Below are 9353 nucleotides of genomic sequence, written 5' to 3'. Positions count from 1 at the left end.
ATATAAGTTTGGATCAGGATAGATGACTGAAGGTTATTAGTGGTGCGCAAGTCGCTAGGTTACTGAGCCCAGAGCAAGGAGTAATTTTCGAACAACCTTTGACCATCTATTTTGACACAAAGTATAATTTGGAGGGACAATGAATTTAAAAAAAAATCATAATCAATTATGATTGAATCATGATCACGATTCAATTATAATTTTATGTGATCCATCTTCTCATAAAAAAATATGGATAAAAAAATCTGATCTCCATATTTTACACCGATTAAAAATGACTATCAAAACCAAATATCAACCATACGAAATCATGGTCGAAATAAAATATTATTAATACTTTCAAATACATGTGCCCAGACGACACTAAGAGCTATCTACAGTAGAAGCCTTTTTTGAGATCTCATTACTGAGGTGGCTTTATCTTCATGGGGGTTTGTTAAATTTAGTTTTTTAAAAATAATAAAATAGTAGATAATAATAATAATTTGTTAGAAAATGGCAAGATATTTTTTTAATAATGGAGAGGTATAGGAGGATTTTTATTGTTGACGTTGTGCGTATATGGCAACGAGGAGCTCTAACCACGGTGGATGTAACAGCTAACTCTACTCCGTGAGCCACCACTCCTCCGGAAGTGGCATCGTTATCCTTTACGCCGCCTTTGTTGGTGGCGTCAGCCCTAGTTCTCCATGGGTCACTAAGTTCCGGGTGGTGACGCCATCACATCATACCGGAAGCCCAACGCCCCCGGCTCCAGCTCTCATCGGCCAGATCAATCTCCACGTCACCGAGCCGCGTCAAGTCCCCTGAATTAACGGTCAGAATCTTCCCTGCTGCCGGTTGCAGGTGTTCTCCGGGAAACACTGCCCTCTCTCTCTCTCTCTCTCTCTCTCTCTCTTCCTCCTCCCTTGCATCAATTTTTCCAGGTTTAATTCTCGATTTTCGTATATTTTTCGGTGGAATTTTTTGCCCACGGGAGGCGATGAAGGCAGGAGCGCTGGTGCCGGCGGCGGAGGAGAGGGAGGTGGGGAAGAAGGAGCAGAAGGGGGAGGAAATCAAGTCGGCGAATGGAAAGGATGAAGGTTACGAGGTCAGTGAGGACGAAGTGGAGGACGAGGACGAGCTGGAGGAGATTGAAGATCTGGATGACGTCGATGATGACGGAAACGTCGAAGGAGAGGAAGATGACGACGAGGACGATGAGGACGATGTGGGTGACGACGACGACGACGACGATGACGATGTAGAGGAGGTCACGCCTCAGGGATTTCGTCCCCCAGCGCATGTAGTGGAAGACGACGATGCTGAGGACGAGGACGAAGGTGGCGAAGGCGGTGATGGGGACGACGATGACGACGACGATGATGACGAGGAACCAGAGGTATGCTCCTTACTCGACCTCTCTGATCTACTAATCCTTCTGCTTCTTGACATGGATTAATTGCTCGATCTCGCTTCAGTGCCTACTAGTTGATTACTTGTGTGTTTTTTGTTCAAAATTTCCAGATCTGGAATCGGTTCCTAGTTTTCCATCTAATCGTATAACGAAACCAACCTATTCTCTGTTCTAGAAATTTCTACGCAGCTTATGCTCAATAGTCTCGTCGGTGTATTTGCACTCCTCTCGAAGAATCTCTTTACAAATATGCACTGCTGATCTTAATTCTTCTAACTATTTGTTTGAAGAACTATTTGTTACAAATATTCTTCTTTTGTGCGAAAAACTATTTTTTTTCTCAATTTCTTTCCGCAGATTATATGCCGTAATCTGTTTCCGGCTAGAAGTTAGGATGGTTAAATCAGGATAACTTTTTTGTTGCTTGTGTTTTCTTTCAACAAAACTCGAAATTGTTTTACAATTTTTTTCCCCTGCTGTGACATAGTGTGCTGAAACTAGCTGACCTAATTATACTGAGTTGGTGACAATTTGTTATCCCTGCTATTTAATCTCTCCTTTTCATGCTTATTTTTAAAGAACTATTGATACTCTGTTAGCAATCTTTCCATTCTCTTTAGTAAATTTAGATCTTTATGTTGTAAATTCCAGATTTCATTGTTTCTTTTGGATGTCCTGCAGTGGTTGGAATTTCTGTTGCTCATCCTGAACTTTGAGCATCTGATTCCATTTCATACTTTCATCTTGCTTCCTGAAATATGCAGCACTATAATTGCCATCCTTCTGCATGGGTTGTTCCAAGTTGTCTTGTGGTTCATACTATGATGCTATGTCCATTGTTCTTCCTTACTATCTACCCTTTTATGGTTATTGTTTTCGACTTGTCCTGAATCAGTAAACTGAAATTTGCCTTTTCCAATGAAATAAAAAGAAAAGAAAGGCAAATTTAGGTCAAAGGAGGATGTAGGGTTGCTAATTTAGGTCAAAGGAGGATGTAGGGTTGCTTACCTAAGTGTTGATTCCTTTTTAGTTTGTAGACAGTTGTTCTTCAGTTCCTCTGAAAATGATGATACATTAGCATTTTTGGATTGTTCTGCTTGCTGTTTATTTTCAGGAGGGGCTCGGAACTGAACATCTTGTGCAGGCAGCTGATGAAGAAGATGAGGACAAGGCTTTTGTTGAAGATGATTATGCAGACGTTGGAGGCTTTGACTCTGTAAACGATGGCCCATCCTCGAAGAGGAAACACTCTGATATGGATGATTCAGATGATGAAGATGACGATGACGATGATGATGAGAAGCCGCCAAAGCGATAATGCATTGTTGATCCTATCTCTTCCAACTGACTTCTATATGAGTTGATTTGGTAAGCTTCATTGTTTGGAAATGTGGATTTGTACAAGCTAGGGACTTTTAAGAAATGGTGATTGGCATATGAAACTTGTTTTTATGTCTTTCTTGAGGCTTGGAATTTTCATTTAGTTCAATGTTGACTGGCTTTGTTTGTATTCGTATGCTCCCCTATATTTTCCAATGCTCTGTTTTGTTTTTAGAATTACTCTATATATTACTCTATAAACATTTCTACAGAAAATTGTCGACCTTTTTCTATTTTAAATAGATTAAATTGATCGAGTGAATCAGTTAAATCTATGGGTTCGGTCATATGCAATTAGTAAAAGATTTTCTTACTCGTTCATTAGTTGAATACTAAATTTAGAAACTCAAAAATAATTGTTGTTCATACGAAAATGCCTAAATTTAAAGCAGCGACCGGTTTACAGTTCATAAACGGTCACCAACTGCTACAATTCACCAATCTAACGGCCTTATTATTTCCCGCCACAGTGACGCCGGAGCTCCCTATCCGCCTTCTTGCTTTTCTCTGCCTCATCTCCGCCTTGCCTGCTGCCAGCGCCTTTTGTGTTGCTCGGAATGTCTCCAATTCCATCGCCCTTCCTGACCACACCATTCCCAATGGTGGAGGCTCGATGCCGTCCAAGCCCCGCTTGGACCCACGCCGGCGGTGGCAGCCCCTGCTGGCATCCATCATCCATGACCACCGCATCGCTAATGATGCGATCACCTTCCTATGCAGCAAGATTGACTACTGCTTTCCTTCGGATAAGTCTAGATATTAACACATGAGATGTTGTCATCATGAGGTCTGATGTTCGAATCTCGGTAAAGTCGAGGTAAATGTCTCTCTTATGTACTAGTCATTATTCCAAATGCTAATAGCCGCCCGTGATTTACCTCCTCCATGTTGATCCTGGGACGGGTTGACGGGGGCGTTGGGGGCGAGCGTATTCGTCTTTTGCCACCAAGATTGACTACACGGATGGGTGCTTGTTGTCGGTCCGTCCCCTGGCTGGCCACCGCCCGATCCACGTAGCGTTGAGTGCGCTGAGCCTGCAGATGAAGGCGTGCCAGAAGTCGGTGAAGGTGGCGAAGGCGAAGGTGGATGCGGCTAGGGGTGTAATCGAGCCGAGCCAAGCCGAACTCTTGGATGCTTGAGTTTGGTTTATTTATAATCGAGCCGATCTCGAGCTTTTTTAACAAATATATTCATGGCTCACGAGCTTATTCGAGTTTTTATCGAGCCTAAACGAACTTAATAAATATAAATTATAAATTTAAATATTAATTAAAAATTAAATTATATATTTTAAAAAAATTATATTATTCTTGTTAAAATTTATAATTTTATTCTAATAAATAAAGTTAATATATTTGTCTATGTTTTTCATAAGTAGAGTGTAAAATCTATAAATTAAATATCAAAATTATTATTTTTTTTATTTAAAAATTGATTCATGAACTTAACGAACATGTTCACGAGCTAACGAGCCGAATATTGTGAAACTTGAGCTTGGTTTGTTTATCTTAACGAGCCTTATTAAACGAGCTCAAACGAACTTTTATCGAATCGAGTTTCGAATAGCTCACGAGCGGCTTGGCTCATTTACACCCCTAGATGCGACGATGGTGAGTCCCGGGATGAACTCTCAGACGGCGAGCAACCTGCAGGTGTACAGTGACAGCTACGATGACGCGTTGGATAACCGGAACGGCGCGAGGATAGCAGTGAAGTCGCAGGACAAGGGGACGATGAACAGCATGCTCAGTGCACTGGTCACCGACTTCTCCACCTGCGAGGACAGCTTCTCGGAGATGAATGCGCGGTCGCCGCAGGCCGCCGCAGGCCGCCGCCGGCAAATTGCTCACCAAGATGGCCAACAATTGCCTCGCTCTCGCCCTTGCACTGAGCTGCTGCTTCATCAAATTCTACAATTTTCAGATAAGCTCAGCTTCTTCTAGCTCTGTTCCATTTTTTTTTTTCGACATTTATGAGTTTTTTTTAAACTTTTCCTAACCTTAGAAGAAAATTTTTAAACATTAATGTCATTATCGTTTATATTTTAAATGATCATTAGCTATGTTCATACACGATAAACTCGTATCATTATTTAATATTCAAAGTATCATTAATTTCGTATTAACTTTTAAACTCGGTCTTAGTTAGTTTAGGGTAAATGTGGATTATTTTCTTTAACATGAAAACCCTTAGACTACTTAAACATCTCATTCTATTACATTCTATGTTGTTCGGTCCATTCATTGAGGATTAACCTTAAATTTATGCCTCCAAATGACTTTGCATTAAGGTAGTGAGACTTTTTTTTTTTTGTTAAATCATTCAAACCCTTATGGATCCGATTAATCTTAAAGGTGAGTGATCTTTCTCATATATATATATATATATCTTAAAGGTGAGTGATCTTTCTCATATATATATATATATATATATATATATATATATATATATATATAGCCTTAGTCATAAAACTAACTATAGATATATCAATAAAGACAAATTATCCACATTAACAAATAAAGTTATCTAAATTTAAAATATATATTAAATTTGTGTAGGTGTTGATCAAAATTGTAATAAATATTGAATCTATAACAATATGTTTAGCTATTTGGTTATTACTCTTAGAAAAGAAAATTTGAATACATAATAATAATTAACCAATCTGGCAAAATTTATTTAGAGAATAAATTTCTACAAATCATCGTAATTGAAAATTGAACCGTGAATATTTGAGAAACAACTGAATGTCTTTAATGTTACACCACAACCCTGTGGGTCCCATTATTAATTCCCCTTAATAATGGTTCAATGTAAGGGAATTAATTAAAGAAATATTGCTAATATTTGTACACTTAAATTCATCAAACAAATACAATAAGTGTCCTTAACATAGCTTATTAAGATACTTCATCTCATTTGGGCAAATTAAATTGTCAAATAAAAAAAAAAACTCAATGCAATGTCTCATGCATTGTCCTAAATTACAATACAGATTTGCATACAAATAATTGATCACAAAGTTAACCATGTCAATTTTATATCACTATAAAATATTTTGCAAAAAGAATTATTTTAATTGCAAATAAATAAATATGAAGTGGTAAAGTGCAAAATTACTGACATTAATGGTAAGAATTGACTTCAAACAAGTGTCATAGTGAGAGATAGGGAATAATATCAAGTGTGATCAATTAATCAACATATTTGATCAAATCTAGTTTTTACAAGGAAACTTAATTTGATCAAACTCTTTTGATTAAATACTTATTTCTCCCATTGTTCCACCCTAAATCTACAAATGCTCATGTGATTTAATCATAATTTAGGTCTTAAAATTTAATCATTAAGAACTTGGGTATGAACCAAATTGATTATTATTTAAGTTTGAATTCGATTGAAAAAAAAAATAAGGTGTGAATTGTCTTAATTTACAATTTTACCAAAAATATAATTGATTTTCTTAAACCATTTTGGTTTCAAACTTAATCAATTAACGCTTTTAATTGAGCCATATAATGGAAAAAAACTCACGTTTGTATCGTCTACTAAACTTTAGTTATATAGCCCCGGTTGTAATGATTAGGTATCTAATAGGTAAGTAAAGAATTTAAGGTTTAAATATTAACTACGGTGTATTGTAGGAGGTTTTTTCTCCGGTAAGAAGCGGACCTAAAAACATTGATCATTTGGATGATTCTTTATGAGCACTTCCTGATTTATCCTGATAATCGGTAAGAAATTTTTATAGGACCGAATGAATGATATCCAGGATTAATCGGTTCGAAAAATTGAATATTTAGATTATAAAAAACAAAACTTTAGTTATAAATTAATTTCTAATATTTAAAAAAATACTCTAAAAATAGTTAATTTCTAATAATTAAAATTTGAAGATTTTTTTTTTTTTATTTTCGACTCAAAGGTCATTGACTGTTGATAAATTGTAAACATTTGAACGGGACAATTTCATCTCGTGTAATCCTTGTTTCAACTTTAAATTTCTCTTCGAAAGGGATAAATGAGCCGAAGATGATATTATTCATGTAAAGCGATTCACTATTATTAATCCTATAGAAAAATATAAGTAGGTAAATTAGGAAGAGCATTTTACTTTAATATGGAAAGGTCATATACTCAGCAAGGTATTTTTGTATATATTAAAAATTAATCTCAAAATTTATTAGAGTACACACTTATGCTAGTACCAACTGTAACAATCTAGATAAACCTAGCTAATAGGGAGAGTTTACTTTTAAAAAGGTGAAATGACTAGTAATTTATCTGGCAAAGAGTGACTCAATGTTCTTTACCATCGACCTCACGGCGAAATGAAAAAAGTAAATCATGATAATTGAATGATCTCTCTAGGTGGAAGAAATTTTATCCCCTAAGGGATTATTCCCCCAGAAATTCAATTCATACTCTCATATGATAATCTACCATCTAAATATCAATTTAACTACATTCGTGGAGGTGAAATGACTAGTAGTTTGTGATCAAAACAACTAATGTCTTACTGATTCAAGAGGTCAACTAATCACCAATCTAGATCAATTTCATATATTTATTTCAACACTTTTTAGCATCCACCGGGACTTAACCCCAGACCAGGTTTGGTCAGGACCCAGTCGGCCCCATAATCAAGTCAACAGACTAGTTGCCCACTAACTTGGGTCGTCGGGCTGAATCGTAACCGACCCAACAGATGTTGGGCTGGTTACGGTTCTAAGCCCCCAAAAATTGATGGATCATCGGTTTGGCCCGTCAGTTTTAGTTTTTTTATATATGTATCCATTTAGCCATTAGAAGTTCCTAGTTGTTGGGGGGGGGGGGGGGGCGAGGATGATTTTTTTCTAATATTTTTTTAATAGTTAAGATCATTTGACTATCTTTTTATCAATGACTATGATTTAATGTCCATTACTATCCAAACTCTATAAATAGAGAGCTCATTTCACATTTTCATATACATATTATCTACTCTCATTCTCAATTTCACATTCTTTATACATTTTCAACTCCAAGTCTCCATTTCTACGCACTTTCATTTCCAACTTTAAACTATAATGGAAGGAGGCCGTGGAGGTTCATCATCTCAATCTCGGAAGGGAAAAGAAATAGTGAATTTGCACGAGGACCCCAACATTCAATCCACTGATTATGAGACCGAGTACCTTTGAACACTTAAAATACAAGGAAGTACTAATGCAATTACTTCCAAGGTTCGAGAAATTTCTCCTATAAAATCTTCTATTTTTATTAAATATTTTAAAAATGTCACTCTTTCATCAGGAGAATTGTGTACAAAATGTAAGTGTTGTAATGCTTCATACAAATTCTAAGCTAGTGGCTATGAGTTGTTGAAACGATATGTAGAAATGAAGTACCTGATAGAATATGAACTCAATTGTTATCAAACATAATTATCTATATTTTCTTCAACTAACGGTAGTACTGATTCTGAGTTATTTTTATATTCTGATGATAAATTAAGAGAATCATTATCTAAATTTGTTTCTATAGAATATCTTTTTTTTAGTTTTGGATCTAAAGACACATTTAAAGATTTTTGTAAAGATTCTCTTAATCTATATGCCAAATGTGTTTTTAGGACTACAATTACTCGTATAATTAAAAAATTAGTAAAATATTAAAAAAATTAATTGATGAATTTAGTAAATTAAATATTAAAGTTTTTTTTATATTCTGATAATTGGAGTGTGTTAGGACACTCCAGCGAGATAAAGGGGTGATTAGCTCCAATCGCTTCTTCAGCAAAAAACACTTGAAGCAATGCTAACATCTGAATTTACTTGGTATTTGTTGGTTGCTACACAGAATATTGTACCGGTTCCCCTGTACAAAAATTTTGTACAAGTCCTGAACCATACCTAACAACCTATTGTGTTCTTTAGAAATTAAATATGGAATCGCAAACAGAACTTAACATTATTGATTCCAAATTTAACTTATCTGTTCTTAGAGGTTTAGATTTGGATCATAAACGATGCTTAACATTATTGATCCAAATCCACCCATGTTACAAATTCAATTAAATATTAATTTCAGATATCAGCTTCCAGGTTAAACATGGCGAGACACTAGGCCTTCTTGTATATGAGAGCAACCACCACTTCCTAGATAAAGCCTTTCAACGAAATTTAATATTTAATTTCCTTATAGTAACTCTAAGTTTAACCAAAAAGAACAATCGAATCACAAGATCGAAAAAAAACAAAAGAACACAAACTCGAATCACAAATTCGAAACCTAGAATCATATGGCTCTTGTGTTTGGTATTTCAAAATCTATACAAAGAAAACTAGTATGATGCGGAATAGAATTACTAGTTTTACCTTTCTTTGTAAGCAACAACCTCTTGATCTTCTATCGTATTCCTCTTCTTATCTCGGACATTGTGTGGGCAACGATCTACCGAGATGAGAACCACCAAGACACCTTCCTTCTTGCAAGTTTCGGCCACCAACCTTCAAGCTCCAAGGGATGCAAGAGCAAAGCCTCCTTTCTCTCCTTCTTCTCCTAACAAGAACTGACCACCAACAAGAACTCCAAG

The 9353-nt window shown here is 35.9% G+C and overlaps 1 protein-coding gene across 3 annotated transcripts; it reads left to right on the top strand.

Moving 5' to 3' along the window:
* The first annotated feature begins 548 nt into the window (after positions 1-548).
* On the top strand, positions 549-2932 carry LOC122052420 (nucleolin-like). Of its 3 annotated transcripts, XM_042613917.1 has the most exons (3): positions 557-846; positions 927-1381; positions 2511-2932. In XM_042613917.1, exons 2-3 carry the CDS (start codon positions 983-985, stop codon positions 2712-2714), a joined length of 603 nt encoding a protein of 200 aa, XP_042469851.1. In that variant the 5' UTR covers positions 557-846; positions 927-982; the 3' UTR covers positions 2715-2932. The 3 variants fall into 3 exon arrangements, with proteins under 3 accessions (XP_042469852.1, XP_042469851.1, XP_042469849.1); XM_042613918.1 differs by having other exon boundaries at positions 549-1381; positions 2541-2932; XM_042613915.1 differs by having other exon boundaries at positions 557-1381.
* The last annotated feature ends 6421 nt before the right edge of the window (positions 2933-9353 follow it).

Source organism: Zingiber officinale, chromosome 3A, assembly GCF_018446385.1.
Source record: "Zingiber officinale cultivar Zhangliang chromosome 3A, Zo_v1.1, whole genome shotgun sequence".
Classification (NCBI taxonomy): domain Eukaryota; kingdom Viridiplantae; phylum Streptophyta; class Magnoliopsida; order Zingiberales; family Zingiberaceae; genus Zingiber; species Zingiber officinale.
The sequence above is the reverse complement of the archived record's forward strand: the minus strand, read 5'-3'. Positions and strand labels throughout refer to the sequence as shown.

What these genes read in the sequence shown, in the direction of transcription:
- LOC122052420 (XM_042613917.1), top strand. Translation starts at nt 983, where the DNA reads ATGAAGGCAGGAGCGCTGGTGCCGGCGGCGGAGGAGAGGGAGGTGGGG. An exon ending in ATGATGACGAGGAACCAGAG is followed by an intron (nt 1,382 to 2,510) that starts GTATGCTCCTTA and finishes GTTTATTTTCAG; the next exon opens with GAGGGGCTCGGAACTGAACA.